The sequence below is a fragment of the Chaetodon trifascialis genome, chromosome 2, assembly GCF_039877785.1.
Source record: "Chaetodon trifascialis isolate fChaTrf1 chromosome 2, fChaTrf1.hap1, whole genome shotgun sequence".
Taxonomy (NCBI): Eukaryota; Metazoa; Chordata; class Actinopteri; order Chaetodontiformes; family Chaetodontidae; genus Chaetodon; species Chaetodon trifascialis.
The window spans coordinates 18,246,208-18,264,669 of NC_092057.1; the positions used below are offsets into that span (position 1 = coordinate 18,246,208).

The 18,462-nt window shown below is 42.4% G+C and overlaps 1 protein-coding gene across 1 annotated transcript in view; it reads right to left on the reverse strand.

The window, feature by feature from the left end:
* prr36a (proline rich 36a) overlaps positions 1-15,615 on the reverse strand; it is a 31,752-nt gene extending 16,137 nt beyond the window's left edge. The window contains exons 1-3 of the mRNA XM_070978967.1: positions 15,302-15,615; positions 1,238-1,923; positions 973-1,072 (exon numbers count right to left, since the gene is read on the reverse strand). Of these exons, the coding sequence (XP_070835068.1) occupies positions 973-1,072; positions 1,238-1,820 (683 nt within the window). The 5' untranslated portion in view covers positions 1,821-1,923; positions 15,302-15,615. The remainder of the gene's footprint in view (positions 1-972; positions 1,073-1,237; positions 1,924-15,301) is intronic.
* Between the last annotated feature and the right edge of the window lie 2,847 nt (positions 15,616-18,462).

Here is an 18,462-nt window from a genome sequence, read left to right on the forward strand (position 1 = left end):
AAAAAAAGATATTCATTCATCCTGGAAGCTAATGTGGGTAGAGCATTAAAAACATATCTAAACATTTCCTGACATTTTAAAGACAAAAAGTGAAAAGATGTTGGATTGGTGTATTATGAATCTGACTCTCTACAAACATTGGAGACAGATCACTTAATTTGCACAAATGCCTAGCACATTAATAAAGCTCAAAACCTGGAATCATGTATGTTTTATAGTTATTGCTTTGGCAACCAGCTGATAATTCCTTTCGGCAACAGAATACAAAGGCCTGTATTTCATTGGGATAGCTTGTATTTCTTTCAAGTAAAAAGTCTTTTCTGAGAAAAGCTTTCTACTTGAAATGGTAGTAATTGCCTGGGTCAACTATGAAATTCTACAACTGCCAAAATGGACTTCAGAGAACTTGAGAGCAGCTCTTTCAGCAAGTTTAGTTCAGTCTCTATCCAAACCTCAGTTCAGTATGAGAGGGATTATGATCCGTGTCAATAGCTCTCTGCCCAGGGGAGGTGGGGCCAGTTTCAGCTAGGGGGTCTGTTTGGGACAAAGCGGTTGTTCTTCAGTATCACTGCCTCTGTTAAGGCCCTCTGTCTCAGGTTATTACTGCTAACATGACTCACTCTCTTGCAGTGAAATCTGACTCAATAATCGCCCAAAGACCACAATGGACATCGTTCTACACGGCTCTCTTTCAGGGCATCAAGACAAATAAAGTTGCCTTCTCATCCAGATTGTAAGATGACTACAAAGTTTCGATCTCAGAGAGGGAGTAATGTGTGTGAATAACAGACATGACACATTGCGAAACAGAGGAAAAAAAGAAAGAAAAGTATAATGTTATTGCCAGTAAAATAAAGGAGTTTCCCTACTGAGAAGCTAATTCAATTGTCTCTGAGAGCTCGGTGGACACAGCATCATTGGCTGGTTATATTATGTAATCAACTGCTTTCTGTTTGTGTTAGGCATGCATACCTGGTGGTCTTTGAAACAGCAGCAGCAGCAGGACCAGCTTTTGTTGTGGTCAAAGTGCTGGGTTTAGGAGCAATGTATGCCGCTGGTCTGCTGGTAGAAACTACAAAAAAATGGAACATGAAAATTAGACAGAAAAAGCAAGAGAAAAAGGGTATTTAAAGCATAGGTTATCCAATACAGCAGAGAAGCTGCATGAAATATTTTTAGACAAAATATTAAGTATTATTTCATTTCCATTCAGTTTTAATTTCTCATTCAGACTTACCAGTGGTTTTGAGTCTAGCTACATTAACAGTCTCAGCACCTGGTCTCTTCTTAGCAGTGCCATTCACTGTTGTTGGTTTGGTACCATTTGTTACTGTAGCAGCAGCAACAGAGGTAGTCCTGGCCGGTCCAACAGGCTTCTTATCAGGCACTCTAGTTGGGTTTTTGACTGCGGAGGAAACGGCTGCTACACCTACTGGTCTTTTAGGTACAGTACCCGCTGATGATGATTTTGCAGCTGCTGTTGTTGTTTTCTTGACTGCAGCTGCTGTAACACTGTTAGAAGATCTGATATCATTCACCGTGCGGTGAGCGGCAGCACCTGGCCGTGAGATGGACCCTGAGGCCCCTGCAGAATTGGGTGTGGGCTGTGTTTTACTTGCAACAGCTTTCGGTTTCATTTTTGCTGCCACTGGCTTGACATTGGCCTTAGGAACAGCCCCAGGTGCTGCATCATTTGCGATTTCTTCTGGTTGCGATGGGGCTTGCTCCGGGATGTTCTCCTGCAATGAGGAGGGCTCCGCTACACCTGCTGCACCTTCAGTGGGCTCAGTGGTTTCCATGGTAACCCCATCCGGTTTCATTCCCTCCTCCTAAGGTATGGCTGCCGAGGCTCCTGCTGTTACCGACAAGGTCCAGGGTCTCACGCTTGTCTCGAGTGGCCAGATTCTCTCGCACTTCTATGTCCTGTAGAAGAACAATAAAGCAAGGATCACAAGGATGTCAACAATTTTCTTTTACTACACACCTCTTAGTTGCTGGATTGCACCACGGTGCACTACTCAAAGTCATCAAAAACACACACTGTTAACCAAAGGAAATGCCATTTCTGGTAAGGGGCCTCCAAGGACTTTGGGGGAGCCTGAAAAAGAGGAAGTGAACAGTTGGAGATGCCAAAAAGTAACCCTTCTCCACAGTGACCAGTCTGCGCATGTAATGTGCTGACCATGATAATAATGCATCAAAATGCCTGCGGCACCAAAATAAACTTCGCTAGTCACTATTAAAATACCACAATAAAAGGATCCCTGGATTGGTTCAACTGTGTATTTTACGGGGCAGAAACGTAAAAACTGATGACTTGTGACTGTTCTCCAAATGGCATCCGGCATCTTGAAATTGAAAGGGAAAAAGCTGTGGTTTGGAGTGCTGAAAGCCAAGAGAGGCTTCACAATCTCCTGACATGAGACACAGGCCACAGAGGAGGAGGAGAGGGAGGAGGTGGAAAACAAGCTCCAAGTGGCCCATTTGTTGGCCATTGTCTTCCTCTCTGTTGAGCAGATGCAGATGGTAACAGACATGTCATTCTATGATTGCTAACAGATTTACGTCCTGGGAGATTCCTTACTTGAGAGCACTAGTGGGAAACTTGAAATGAATATCATATAATATTGTAAAAGAAGCTGTGGTGAGGAACACAGCCCTTCCCCATGACGGGGAAGGGTGACATGTGGAGGATGTATATTAGTCAAATCTTGAAGTCATTAACCTCAGTCAAGTTTTCCCTTTCTCTTCCCGGATCCGTTGTGGGTTTATTCCCCCCCCCCCCCCCCCCCCAAGTCATCCCTCCATCCACACACACACACACACACACACACACACACACACACACACACACACACCCACTCCTTTGCCCCTCTGACCACAGTAGCTTAGCTTCTCCCTACCCCCTCCTCATTACTCCCCTCTTGGTGCTTCTTCATATGTCTCCTCCTTGGTCACATCCTCCCTCCCCTCCTCCCACTGTTAATAGATGTGCTTCCAGTAAATTGCTACACATATGGTCTAGCCAGTAGAAGATCTGTTTGGTCCTGGAAACAATCTTTGCAAGAGATGGATTGAAGGAGAAATGAAAAAGACAGTAATGGCTAGAAAAGGAGCAAAGACCTGTGAGAACATGACAAAGTAATGTCAGAGAGTAAAAGACATTCATTAAGCTGAAGTAACACAAGGCACAGAAACACATGTCGACATATTAGAATTACAAGGTAAGAAAGAGCAAAAACACGAATGTACAAAGCATGAGAGCAATTCACAGAGCAAAGTTTGCAATTTCAGTACAAAATAATAAGATGGTCATTGCCATAGATGGTTTATGATATGCAAGACATTAAGCCAGATAACTAAAAACATCTTGGAAAATCAACAAGTTTCAGTGAGTGAAAGTTTCCACAGACATGAGACTTATACAGTCTCACAGTGCAGAATAATAATCAAGGACTACAAGGTTTTGCCTTTAGGCTTGATAAAGCATCTGTATTCATCTCCAACTGACAAAACTTCCCAGAGACATTTTAGAATGAAGTCTTTAGGAGAATCAGCCCTCAATCTTGTCAACAAATTATGTTTCCCTGCATTAACATCTGAAGTAACACGATACTGGGGCACCAATAGTGACAATGGACCAATTGTTGCCAATACTAGAATAACTTGTTTGGCCAGTTAAGCATTGATATCTATTGAATACGCCTCCCCGCCGATGCCACACAGCCATGGAGAACTTGACAGCTGGACTCAGCGGTTGCCTTACAACGGTTTTCACTCCTGCTGCCTTCTCTCGCCTTTCTGCTTATCCTCTGGTCTCTGTGGTTACAAATATCACATAGAAAGGAAGCAGGGTAGGGGAGAGTAACCTGACGACCAACACAATGTTTGGATTGTTCCTTCTTTGGGAAAACATTATGCCTTAAGTGAGGGTCAATTAGCTAATGTGCAGAGCCTCTGAGACACCATTGTGAAAATCAAATCCATTATCATCATGCAGTCTATATAAATGGAAAGATTTTCACGCCATTAGCAAATTAGGAACCATCCAAAAAAAAGTCTAAAATAGGAAAAAAAAATCTGAAAGGAGTGAGACAGGGAGTTTGACTGCTGGCATGGCATAGTTTTGCCAGTCCAGCTACTAATGCCAGGGGCTTAGCAGATAGCAGAATGAATCACATTCCCGATGTGATGGCCCCCTTCTAGGCAAGTACAGGCATCATCTCTAACCAGCTGACATGATGTGACGCAGCACAGACAGGAAGTGAATGGATCATTAAAATCCCATCCACACATGCACGTAAGTGATGACAGTGAGACTGCTCCATTACAGTGGTGCTTGCTTTCATATCCATTAGAACACACTAATAAGATTTATTTATTCTTCAAGATGTCGACACCTAGTTGGAAACATGTTATGTCAAAAACAAATGACTGCACAACAATACCAGCAGCATTTTTAAAATGGTCCAGATGAACAGCCTCATGCATTTTGATGAAATACAACAAATTCTCTATTGTCTGCCATTCCCACTGTCCACATTTGCATAACAAATCCTACTTCACTGAAGATGTAAAACCATATTCAGGGCACAGCATGCCTTCTTTCTGGCTGGCTCCACATGACAAATATCAGAATTAGCTCAATAACCCTGGTGACAATTACAGTGTGCTGCAAGTATTGTGATGAAGTCGAAGGCCCAAAAGCAAAACTGCAGCAATACTGTTGTAATGTTTAGCCCAAGCAGAAGAAAAGTGTGTTTATTAATGCAGCCATCACTTTGTAAGATTGTTAGAGGGAGGCTGTCTCGAAAGAGAAAGAACTCTGTGGTGTTTACATTCCATCTTCTCTAATAAAGAAATATGGCCTTGTGTGTCAATAAAACTTACTCCTGACCTCTATCTTGAGGCAGTTTAATTACATCTGTCGTACCCCATCTCTCCGTCTCTTGCTCTACATGTGCAGACATTAGAAGTGGTGCCTGACAAAATGGGTCACTTTTAATACTGTGTCTAATACAAGCAGAGAGGGATTTAGCTGTGTTGGGAGCAAGGCAGGGGTTTGGGGGTGGGGGGTTGGGGGGGTATTGAAGCTTTCAGTCATTGTTCAAAGATAAATATTATGTTCATACAGCTTCTCAAATGTGATTATTTGCACCTTTTCTTTGTCCTAAATATATAGAAAACCTCGGGGTTTCAGACTGTTGGCTGGACAAAGAGATTTGTCTGTGACAGTGTTTTCCACAATTTTCTGACATTTAATAGAGTAAATAGATTGATGTTTATCAAAAAAAAAATGCAGGCCTAGTTTGCATATTAAAACTAGCTGACTAGCTGTTGAGTTTCTACTTTAATGTCAATGGTGTATCTGCTCCAAGATGATTAACGGTAGACAGTGCACGCCAAATGCAGGAGTGGTATCGAGCACATCCGACCCATCCACATTCCAGCTCTGCTGACTTCCTCAAGACTCCTCTGGGCTACACAGTGACAGCTGGCTGTGTTTGTGTGTGTGTGTGTGTGTGTGTGTGTGTGTGTGTGTGTGTGTGTGTGTTATAAGCATGTGTGTTACTGAATAGGGAATGAAATGGTCAGAAGGTGTCCACTGAATGGGTGCGCGTTGCGTGTACATGCATTAGATAGATCTGTGTGCGTAGGATGAAAGTGTGCATGAATGTAATTTGCACAAATTCACACACATGCAGACGGAAAAAAAGAAGTCAAAACTGGAATTCAGTGGCCCGCCACTTCCTGCATTCTTTCAATTCCACAGGCACAGTTGATTCATCTCTACATTCTTAAACTGCTCCTTCTTAAGACATTTAAAACTACAGCTGGCATGGCGGACGTGACAGCAGCTACAGGTCTGGGAGCATTCAGCAGACAGTGGAGTGGAGAAAGACAGTGTTTCCAAATGAGATATGAAACCCTTCTGTCCGTTTGTTCATTAACTTTCCTCTGGTGTGTGTCCGAGGGGTAGGCATGTACACAGGAAGAAACACAGGCAGTATTGTGTGTGTGTGTGTGTGTGTGTGTGTGTGTGTGTGTGTGTGTGTGTGTGTGTGTGTGTGTGTGTGTATGCTCGCAAAACTGTATAAGTGCAGTGGAATGACAAGCAAAACAAGACGTTTAATCTTGTTTGGGAAAGGAAGGGGTTTTCCTAACAAAGAGTTCAAGGTTCTGTCTAAGAGGAACAGGCCAGATGCATGGAAACTGCTCGCTTCCACTCCAACCTTTGTCTACTACCAGTACTGCTCCTACTGCCAGTACAAAAAAGGTACAAAATGTATCAAACCTCTCTTCAATCACAGATGAAACCAAAAACAATCTTAAAGACCCCATCTAAACAAAATCCAGTTTGTAACCTTGTTAATATGTCCATATGATGTTTTTTACATGCTACAAGACATATCATAAGTGAGCATTTACGCCATGGGACTGCAGAGGACCGATGATGTCTCACAAACACAGATTCAAACAGCCAGGGTTTCATACATCACACCATACACCCATGGAAACAATCCCATCTACTCACTAGGGTAGGATGAAAAAGGACTATCAGAGGAGAAAGGGGACATGTTGTCTGCAGAACATTCTGTTTTTGGTTGCAAAGTTACAAAAGGACAATTCATTCATTCATTCATTCATTCATTCATTCATTCATTCATTCATTCCTGGGCACACAGAGAGTCCGAGAACACACGTTGGTGAGTTTGTTTTTCTTTCCAAACAAATGCAGTGTGCTAGATAATTTTAGCCAATGTTAGCCTGCCGCGTTACATATCAAATGGCGATAGGACATTTTTTTATGGCTTAGGGGTGCTGACAAAGAAAGTTATGGCAAACGTTACTCAAAACAGTTTGTCAGATAGCTAAGCTGCTGATGAGGTTTGGTGTTTGATGAGCAGAATCCAAGCTTCCAGCAAGTGGAGGGCTGGGTGGAGGGGAGCAGTTTCTGATGGTATGGTGTTGCCTACAGACCAGTAAAGGAAATAAATACACCTGAAGTTGGCATGGCTGGATTGGACAGACTGCTTACTGCTGCCCTTTACTGTTTTGTTATTTTTGTTCCCTTTGACGATTATCTATATAAAGTCCAATAATACTTTTTAATACTGGTTCCAGTACAGAAAATCTTTACCCAGGCCAAAAGAAATGTAAGGCTGTGTGTACAGCTCTGCCTCTCCATCTGACCATACAAGGCAGTGGTGCTGCTTCTGCTGTATCACAACATGAGTGTTAAATTAACACAAATACAGAATCTCAGCATCTCAAAGCAAGCTGACAGGAGAGGCAGAGTGTATATGAGTCAAGGGTTTGAATATACCACTCTCCATCTCTGCACAGCAAGAGTCTTTGCAGCTCCCTCTCTCACTTTGACACACAAACACAGTACATCATAAGTCCATATTGGGTGTTTCACCAGCAAGGCCAAGAAAAAGGGCATTTATTATTTCTATCTTATTGCTCTCTTGCATAAGTATGACTTGATTTGAAAACTATCCTGACTATGTTGTATTTTGTGTCAGCTTGACCTACATTTCATTTCCAATCAACAAAAGTGACTCTGTGTGGCGTTGCCCAGTAGGTGCCAGTGCACGTGTCCTGAAAGGCTTCAATATTCCAGACAAATGGGAGGAATTCAAGTCACATATCATCTGATTATGGTGTTCAAGTGACCAATGGAGACCAATTTTTTTCAGTATGGATGAAGGCGTGGTAGCCGGCAGCCACAAAACAGTAATCCCTGCAGGAATTTTCGCACCATCAATGTACGTCCAATTGAAGTGTTTGTTCTTGCCACTGACGGGCTCAGATCGTTATAATACGTGTCAGATAATACTATGGAAAGGATCCCCACATAGATGGATGTATATTGGATTGTTTGCTTTAGTTCTGATACCACAGGAGTGATGCGTCACATTATGCTAAAAAGAAAAAGTAGCACTGCAACCTAAATGATCTGTTTCTGACTTCTGCTGTCCACATACTATGCAGTGGATGATGCGTTCATGCAATCTAAAAAGATAAAAACATCACCCAAAGCCACAGCACCACTTAATGCCTCAATCTAATGAACTCCCTCATGGAGGGGAAGGATTATAGTTGGGTAGGACTGTTTTTTTATTCATACTGGGGTACATTGCTGGAAAACCATTTCTGAAATAATAAATAAAATTTCATACCAGCAATATCAAAACTTTGTTTCACAACCAGCCAATCTGACCAGCGGGTAGAAAAGTAGAATAGTATAAAAGGCAAAAAAGTAGACGAACCTTTAACAAAGCTGCACCATCCTATTGCTTAGTAGGGCAGAGAGAGAGAGAGACAGAGACAGACAGACAGACAGACAGACAGACAGACAGACAGACAGACAGACAGACAGACAGAGAGGGAGAGCGGGAGAGTACAAGTACAAGTATATAAATGGCACGCCATGAACCTCGTTATCTGTAGACAAAGAACCATATTAAACCTCAATGACTTTCCCAACTTCACTTCATCTGTCAAAATAACAAAGGCTGTGTGCATGTTATCAAGCCCCATATCACCATATTTCATCCCAAAACTGCATTTGCACTGACAAATCCTTGTCCACAAATTGCTTTCTCCAACTCTTTGTCATGAATCCCTGCATCATTGAGCAGTTATTTATTAAAGTGGAACGTAGGACAAATATCATCCGATCAAGCTACTAGCCTGACATCGGGAAACAGTCCCATCTTTAACATTTTGAATACAGCACAATCCTCGAAGTCCAAATCCAAACCAAATGATGATACAGCCTTGTGCCCAGAAACCAGTCGCAACCAGGCGTAAAATGCCAATTGTTAAAAAAAATGTGGCACATTCACTATCTGTAGCTTGACAAACAATCAACAAAATTTATGTCTGCAAAATCTCTTCAATGCTATGTGCATCTTCTTCGGACACAATTCAGATTTAACATATTAATACATGTGAACATGTTTCAATGAACATACACGTATGACTTTGTTGTGAAGTAACAAAATTAATTTCATTCCTAATAAGACAACACACCACTTGTTAATGACAAATCATTTAAACTTGCACTGGAAGGACAGGCACCTGGAAAATACTCAACTAAAAACTTAATTTAAAATTAAACTGTGCCAAAAAGCAATACCAATAAGGCCAGAATATCTCAAGTGTAGCTCAGCAATGTGCAACCTGCCCTATAAGCATGATACACAATAGACAAAGGTGAGGGATATGTCTTATGACTATACCTTTAATTAGATTAGTGGTGGAAATCAGAGTTCCGTTGTTCACACTTTCTGTACAGATTAAAAAAAAAAAAAGAAACTGCTGACAAGATGGTCCATGGGACAAAACAGTCAACACTCTTAGCAGGAAAAAACACTTTCATCAAGGGGGGGGGGACATTAAGCAGGCAGCTTATTCTAATCAATTCCATACGGGACACTAACATGTGCTAAGTGACTGTAAGCTACTCAATAGGGCCATTAGGAGCAGGTGGTTAAATGTGGCTACAAGTTAAGTGGACTAAGCCAGTTAGCCTTTATGGGAGTGGCAGTCAAAATGGGATGGACTAGCGGCTACTGGCAGCAGAGTGGTCTAAAAAGCTGCAGGGAAATGGGTTACAATCTGTTCTAAACTGGCAGGATTTTCAAAAAGACAGCAGCAAGGTTCTGCTGCCACTAAGACAGGCTGATAGTGGAGCAAGTAGTCAGTAAAGTGGAATCATCAACCAGAGAGGGAAGGAGTGCATGCATCTGTGTCCATGTAATCAGATCCAAAACAACAACCACAATAATGGCTGTGATTCTCAGTCCATAATAACCTTAAGTGTTTGCATGCATAATGCATAACATTAGGGTACTAAGAGGGGGGAGTGGACAGATAAGCCCCATTGTCTGCACAGCGTACCATGTAACCCCCACAAGCATGGTGCTGAGGGGAGTGGGGGTGGGTTTTGAGTGGATTATCTTGTGCAACCGGATGGAGGAGCAGCTGGCATGGGTAACTTCACCCAAAAGTACCCAGGGATATTGAATGGGCTGCAGGGTGAAAGAGGGACTCAGCAATGTCTCTTTCATACAGTAGACATTAAGGACTGCTAGTCTACTTATGTCTGCAGCTGTAGTCCCATACAGATCCCTGCTAAGTCAGGATTCCACATTACATACTGTAAATACCAAAATAATGCATTAATTTCAGGTCAGGCTTGCTTTTGCTTACTTGCTCTCCCACTTTTAGATCAGTGAAGGCATTTAATATCCAATAACAATTACGCCCATCTAATAGTTAAATTCACAAATGTCAAGGAGTGTTCAACCTGTTTAGCCTGATGTATTACAGGACTTCAGGTAGAAACTAGTAGAAAGGCTGCAGAAGAAAACAAAGGCAGGGAAGAAATTGAAGAATGAAGCCATGGCTGTAAAAAAGATTTAGACCAGGCACACTGCTGTAGAAAAGTCATACCAGTTTCCTGCCAAGGACTGTTGTCCCATGTTATCTACCTCGCTTTTTCCATATTTCTTGTGTCTTTCCATTGTCAACTAACTAGCAAAGTAAAATGGAGGGGCAGGAGTTGACTGTGCAAGCATGAGAAACAATGAAACCCTACCTTTTATTCACAGAATTTCATTATTCTTATTCATTATTATTAGTCTTTGACAATTTTCAGTAACTTGAATTCAACATAAAAACTAAAGAACCAGATTAAACAACCCGATAAAGGATGGTTGTCTATAGAGAGACCAGAGATTACATAAGTTTTCTCATTTTAAAGTTTGTCAGCAGCTATTCTCCTGTCTACCAGCTAACTGGCTATACGCAGTCAATACAATGCTGGAGAGCCTGAGGGCCAGATCAGTTACTATGCCTCTGACTGGGCAGGGTGAGCTGAGGCCAGATGGACAGTGATCCCACACCTCCCCTGCCTGCCTCTCTGACAGCCACACAAACCCACAGCCGCACCCCTAAATGTCTCTCTCACACTCACTCAATCACACACACACTCAATAACTAAACAGATGAAAATATACAGCATTGTATCGACAGAGACAGCTGCTACACGTGGCAAATGGGGCCAAGTGAAGACATCACCGCCATCCAATATCAAATCTTATTTGGTTTTTAAAAGTGCAATGTTTCAGCCAGACAGGCGCCATAACTAGGGCTGTCACTTGTTATTCCAAATGTAATGACATGTTCAAATTCACAAATTTCAGTTTATGACAGTCACAATGTGCTATCCAGGAACTTATGAAAGTGTCACAGGTCTTTCTCTTATCACCTGTAAATATAACAGCACTTTACAATACTACAATATGTACCACTGTAATGGGATAGCAAGATGTGTCTTTGGGAAAGCATTCAAAGCTACCACAGTGAACTAAAAAACAGACTGTGAAAGTGCTGAATTACTCTTTCAATAATTACAGTGCACTGAGCCCAGCATCACAGTCCCAGACAGACTGAGTGCATAAAAATTGCAGCGCCAGCATCCACCACTTTATCCTAATGAGCAGGAGAGTGCCAGCCTCTAAACCACAGTGACGAGAGTTCGAGCACCACACTGCCTCATCGCCCCACAGCTGAACGGCCAAGAGCAACACAGGAGACACACAACAAACCCGAATGACGAAACATAGTTTAACCCTGAACGTCATCCTAAACAGATGCAGTATAAAGCAAGCAGGGATTGAATGTCCATGGGTGTGGGACCGAGACTGACACTGGTTGCAGGACATAAAAGCAGCTGACTTTCAAGTGGATGTAAATGCTCTGCCCTGTACGGGGCTGTGCTTTCCCTTCAGCTGCCAGGATTTTTGAGTGAGTTCTCAGACAAGGGACAGGCTGAAAAGTGCCAAAATCCCAGTGGTACAAATGATGGCTTTTACGGATACGAGAAGTTCATCACTATCTCTACTAGGCAGAAATTCATTAAGCAAAACTATATACGAAACAATTAGGTAATCAAACAATTGTAACTGTCAATTAAGCTTTTTTCTATTTACCAAAACAGCCAAACGTTTACTGGCCACACATTCTCCAAATGTAAATATTTTTAGGTTTTGATAGTAAATGGAGTACGTTTTGATGATTGCCAAACACGTTCACAAGTACCGGAGCTGTAACAATTACCACAAAATCAATTGCCAACTATTTTGATAATCGCTCAATAAAATTTCAAGCAAATCTGCCAAATGAGAAGATTCACTGCTTTCCCTTGTCTTACATTTAAGTTAAATGAATATCTTTTGGTATTGGCAGCAAAAGACATTTGATAATGCCATCATTGGCTCTCAGAAATTGTGATGGGCATGGCCTCTCAGATGTGAATGACTTTGACTTTAAAATCTGCTTCACAATGACCATAAAAACACCCAAATATTGATGCTTGTTGATACAAGAGAGCAACTGGTAGGTACATTCTGTTCTCACACCGTGGGATCACGGTGGAGAATAGATATGAACCCTTGACCCCGACATCCACAACCATCATAACCTCTCACAGCTGTTGCACTAATGCACACGGCCTACGCTAAGCTGGATAAACACCGCAAATGATCTGCCCCAAAACGTATCAATCCAACAGTATATCACAACATTTAACAGGGTGAAGCTGGCACTAGAGACAGCAGATGACTAGTTTTCATTCACAGGCCTGTCACCCCAGATAAAAATCAACCTTTTGGAAAGCTGACCGTGGTGGCTGAAATCTGACATAGCCTTCCAAGCTTGAAAAAGGCCTTTGAGTAACTGAGGAGAAAGAATTCGAGGTACTGCAAATATTTCAGTGAAGACACAGACCCGGTATTGCTCACATAGCAGTAGGCTGGATCTGTTTCCCAGCGTGTGGCCCCCATTTTAAACCGTCACATTTCTGCAAATGTTTCAGTGTAAACCGCCTGCATTTTTCTCAAGAATGTCATGCCTGAAATAAACTCAACTGCAGCCAACCCACGAAGCACCACATACCTGTCCTGAGTCATAAAAGTAGGCAATTTGAAGTTCATACCAAAGCTGACAAGAGACAACAAACAATGAACTTGAATTTGCAGAAGCTCAGTAACCCGACAGACAAAGTGGAAAAATAAGGTTTGCGGTTTAAAACAATCTCATCACGATTACACATGAAAACCAATTCCATGACACATTTCCAACCTAAAGTTGTCGATAATTTAGTTTCTGTACACTCGAAGACGACACATTGGCAATAGGAACCAGGGTTTTTAGAGTATGGCAGATTTCTTTGCATAATGTTTGTGGTTTCCTCTTTTTAATTCTCTTTTTGCTTTGGCCTTGAGGAAGAGGAAGGGGAAACAGTGGTGTCGACAGCGGAAGTGGCTGAGCACTGTAAATACAGAGGCTGTGTCACAACTCATAGGCTGAATCTGGCAAAAGATGTGGGTTTTTCACAGAACCTGAATCTCAGGCAGAACCTGTTCCTGCTCACCTGGAAATAAGACCTTCAGAGGCAGACAAGTCATCTGAATGGACCTTAATGTTCTGTTCTGAGCCCTGGAGACACTGTGCGAATGTTAATAAAGATGATTGTGAACCAACCTTAAGTCCACTGCAGAAAATAACACATTACATCTGATTGGGGTCCCAGAGACCTCAGTTATAAAAAAATGACAAAATACAATAGGTTATCAAAAGCTCTATGTCTGTGAACGGTGTTAATAGTACTTCTTACTGAGCGCCATCTCTCCCAAATCCCATCCAACGTTTAACTCTGGTGTCATATAATCTTTTCCAACTTTATTTACTGACAAATCTCAACTCAACACACCATCAGACTATCGACCAGTACACAATAGATGGTGGAAAACTGAGGGCCACAAACAATACAGTCCGTCAAATTGAAGCAAAAGGAGGCAGCGTCTTTGAAATGGGACACAGTATAAGTGACCCTGCAATAAGGGTCTTGCAGTCCATGCAAAAAGTCAGGAAAGGTGTGAGGGGGACAGGGAGAAAGGCCACGTGTGTGTGTCATTCACACTTGATTTCACACGCAGATGACAACAGCCTCCTCAGCAACAACTCACACACCCTGACAACAGTAGCATGGAGGCTTTCAGGCAGCAACACACTGCCCAATGAGTGTGTGCATGTCAAAATACCGTTTTTAAGCCAAGGACAGTGTCATAGCTCCCACACCCTAACCATGCCCACCACACCCACACAGCCCCAAACACACTGATTATGTAATGTAGATTCAGAGCCAAAACAGCATCCCTCTATCATTGAGATCTGCAGACGATGTCGCCTGATAATCTGCCTCTGAGCCCTCTGAACTCCTTTTCTCTCATGTCGCTCTGCCAAGTCAAGAGTGAGATCACTGCATGTGTAGGGGTGCAAATACCAACACAGAGATGATGGTTATCTGGGCAAGGAAATTAATTAGGTGCAAGAAATCCAAGGTGCAAACTTGGTCATATCTATCAGTATCAGAGATGTATGACATGCTGCTGACACTAAGTTTTAGCAAAGACACTGATTTCAAATGATAAACAAAGACATCTACAAACACATCCCCAGGACCCAAAAAAAAATCCATAATCTGAAAGCCCAGATGATGCATTTTATCTATACGGTCAGAACAGGTCAGAGCAGGAGTTTCTGCAATCTTTAAATCACTTCTTGTCGATTTTATTGCCCCACCACCAGCTGTTTATAGTTCCAACATCATACAAACATGCCTCGTGCTGTTCGGGTCCCTGCCGACGATCCCTTGGTGGTCCTGGAACCCCACTTTTGGAGCCATTGTTTGGAGAGTTTTTTGAGCCTCAAGTGGAGCTTAAATAATACCATTTGTCTCTGGGTGCAAACACGCTGAATTCTCCCAGGTTTAGCAAAAGGCCCAGTTTAGCCTCACAGAACAATAGCGGTGCACGCTGAGGCAGCATGCCGAGCGGAACGCATGAAGCCAGTCAATAATACCAACCTGATACCACTAGGACTATGCCAGTGGAGTTCTGTACAGCCGTGCTTCCAAATAAATTGCTTTGTGCGGGTAAAACACGTAGAAACCACCGCCCCACCATCTCGTGCTGTGCTAACGTTAATGTTACACTTCCATCATCAGCCCCACATGACGGAGACGGCGTCTGGCGTCAAAACAAACCGTGTTTGGTTAATTTAAAAGACAGACCACGAATAGGGCGAGCATCCCTGAACAACCCGGTCATTTTTGAGGCAATTTGCGGTTTAAAAGACTGCAAAGAAACCAGAAGGTGATGCAGTTTAAGTTAAATAATTTCGCTCGCGCTGGAAACGTTACAGCGTAGTAAATTCCCCGTACCTTTCAACCGCCGACCGTGTTCTTGAAGACTCCTGGAGAAACAAACAGTCCCTCCCTTCCAGTCCAGCACGGAGGGAAAATGCACTTAAATGTCGATAGAGCAGTAAATTTCACCAGACTAACAATGGACCCGCGCAGTCAGCTGCGAGCGTCCCACCCCGTGTCCTTCCCTCCACGTTTGAGCAGCGGCTGGCGGCGCCCTCATGAAAGATGGACTCGGGCGGGGGAAGTGGGGGGAGACCGACAGAGGAGTCCGGGAGCAGATTGAAGGCGAAACGTGGTAATCATAAAAGAAGATGCAGATTAAATCCCGCGAGCGGTCCAATCAAAAGCGCGAGACTGGTTATGCAAAGCAGGAGTGACGTCAAATTCAAACCAAGCTCGAGCTCCAACGGAGCTGGGTTCTCAAATTGGGCCCGGGGCCACCTCGAAAGTGTGTACTGGTGGAGCCGCTTAATTTCACTGTTTTTAATATCAGTCTCTCATTATGGATGTAGTAAAGCTTTATTTAAAAGGTTAAAATTATGTTTCTCAATAATGTAATAAGCATAATATTTTAACCGTCAAACAGGAAGCCAGTGAGAAGTGGTTAAAAGGTTAGTAATAATAATAATAAAAGATATCCTGATTTTGCTCCTAGTGTGGCCCAAATGCCAACAACACAGGACTCTACATTTCCCATAATGCAACTGGCTTACTATTTTATTTGACCCTCCCTGCATAGTGAAGGGCCATGGCTTTCAAACGCCAGCCCTGAGTTTTTACACATACATTTTAGTCTCCAAACCCAAGTTGAGATGACCGTGATGACCCAGTTTCAGTCTCCAGAAGACAGCATGACAAGATAGTAGTTTCTCTAGTCTCTGTGTACTTCATGATCCTGCAGCAACAAAATCCTTCTCAAACGGGGCCCCTGTTAATGATGTTTTATCAAATAGGAGGCAGTGGCATTAGGCACAATGTGATTTTGTCATTTAATATTTTCATCTACTTTTACCTTTATTTTATTGTCCTTGCATTTTATTATTCTATTTCCTGTTTTTGCTTGTATTTGCTCTTATTGGTTGTTTCTTTTTTTGTCCTCATAAAGCACTTTGTAACTGTGTTAAAGTTTATTATTATTACTTGGCTGGTAAACTCATATGAGACCCCAGAGCTGTTTCATTTTATGTTTCAGTGTTTCCACTGTTGCATTGCCACCTGCTGTATAGGTCAAGTGTGTGATTCTCTCTCATTCTGTGACAAAAATAGCCAGAGGAGTAAAGCAATCTCATTGAACAGGAGTTCCCAAGAATCTCTGTTTTGAGGCTCTGGCCATGAAAAGTTCAGGAGCTGTAGCTGCAATAAAGCGTTACACTCAACATGAACTCCTCACTCTTTTAGCCCACCCACAGTTTATTCTCTGTGCCTAAAATGAAATTTGAGAAACCAAGTTGCATGAGTAATATTCTTCCTTCCTTCCATACCCACAAATGGTTTTGTGTTTCCTGAGATTTAGATGATTGGGAGGATGCCTGATTAACACAGTTTCCTTCAAAATGAAGAAAGTTTCTCTAAAGTCTGTACAGTCTATTTTCTGCACTTGTATTCTAGCACAGTGTCCACTTCCCTATGGTACAAGCCCACAATAGCTGCGAGTTGAATGCTTTTTTTAAATGTTGAGCTGCAGCTGCAGGCTCCACAATAGAAAATGATGAAAAGGGACAAGACATACAAAGACTACTGCAACTAACAGAGAGAGAGAGGGAGTGAATGGTCAAGACATCTGACATTAACTGTTGTTTTCTCTGATAACACTCAGAGACAAGGAGAAAGAATGAAGACATTTAAAAGAAAAAGCCAAAGAGAAATCTAAAACTCTGTGAAGGAAGGGAGGAAAGAAGGCTTACGAGAAATCATCAACCACAGACTCATCAGTGCACACATTCTCAATGGCCTCCATGAAGAGTGAGAGCGTGTGTGTGTGTGTGTGTGTGTGTGTGTGTGTGTGTGTGTGACGTCTCAGCTCTGCTTCTCCATCCCTGCTCTTTACAGGACTCTGGCAGCTGTTTCATCAGCAGCCTGTCAGCCTTTCCAGTCGGTAAGAGGCCCTGTGCCAGAACGAGGGGGAAAACCCACAACTTTCACTAATCCTGCAACTTAAACTCATTTTAGTTTGCAGTTCGCATTTGCAGCCGTGTTATTTAAAACCGAGTTTAAAACATTATATTTGAAAAAAGGCTCTTGGCTCTTGGGTGTGGATCCATCAGAAGCATGTCAGTAAACCATTTAAGGCTCCTTCTTTTATATGACTTAACTTGGCACTAATAGCACCAATCATTATATCACAGAGCTGAAAAAGCTACTAAATCCCCTCACATCCTGTCCATCCATTTCAAATTGCTTCATAATGTTGTTACACAGGGGTGTGGCTCAGCACTGGGCTCTGGTAGAAGTCCTTAACAGAATTACAATGAACTGATAATCTTCAAGGTTTTTATACACAGACTTAGCTACTTTTAAATTGGTTTCCTTAGTGTAGTCTGGTCACCCATCTGCCCAAACAGAGGCAAGCAGAAAAACTGAGACACCAAACACAAACTCAGGCGGCCGCAGATTCAGTGATTCATGAAATAAGATATAAGACAGGAAAAGGAAACTGCTGCTGCTGCAGGCCTGCATATTTTTTTTTTATCTGAAGTGCTCTGCTAATATAAAAGGCCCTGAACTTCAAACAGCAAGTCCCAAGTGAATGACTGGAGCACATTGAAATTTTCAATTCAAGCTGGCATCAACAGAGGACCACACCCGACATCAGCACACTGAAACCACAACTGATAGAACATTAGCAGCTTCTGGAGCAAGGCGTTACCTTTGGCCTTTCAGTGATTATCAAAGGTAAAAGTAGTCCAACATACATGCACGCCGTGTGAGAAAAAAAAGTTCTCTATTCAAGGAAAGTGAATGAAACAGTTTTTATGAGCTGCAACCAACTCTGAATTCCACTGTTCCTTCCCTCTCAAACAGTCTGACATGAACCATCAGGGCACTGTGAGAGCAGTACATAATGCATGATGATATTAGGTTAAGTGGGTGGAAGGCAAGGATGTGCAACATCAGCTGCCAAGCCTTGCTTGGGAAGCTCAATAACCAGGAAATGAGCTCATCATATTGGACTGTTC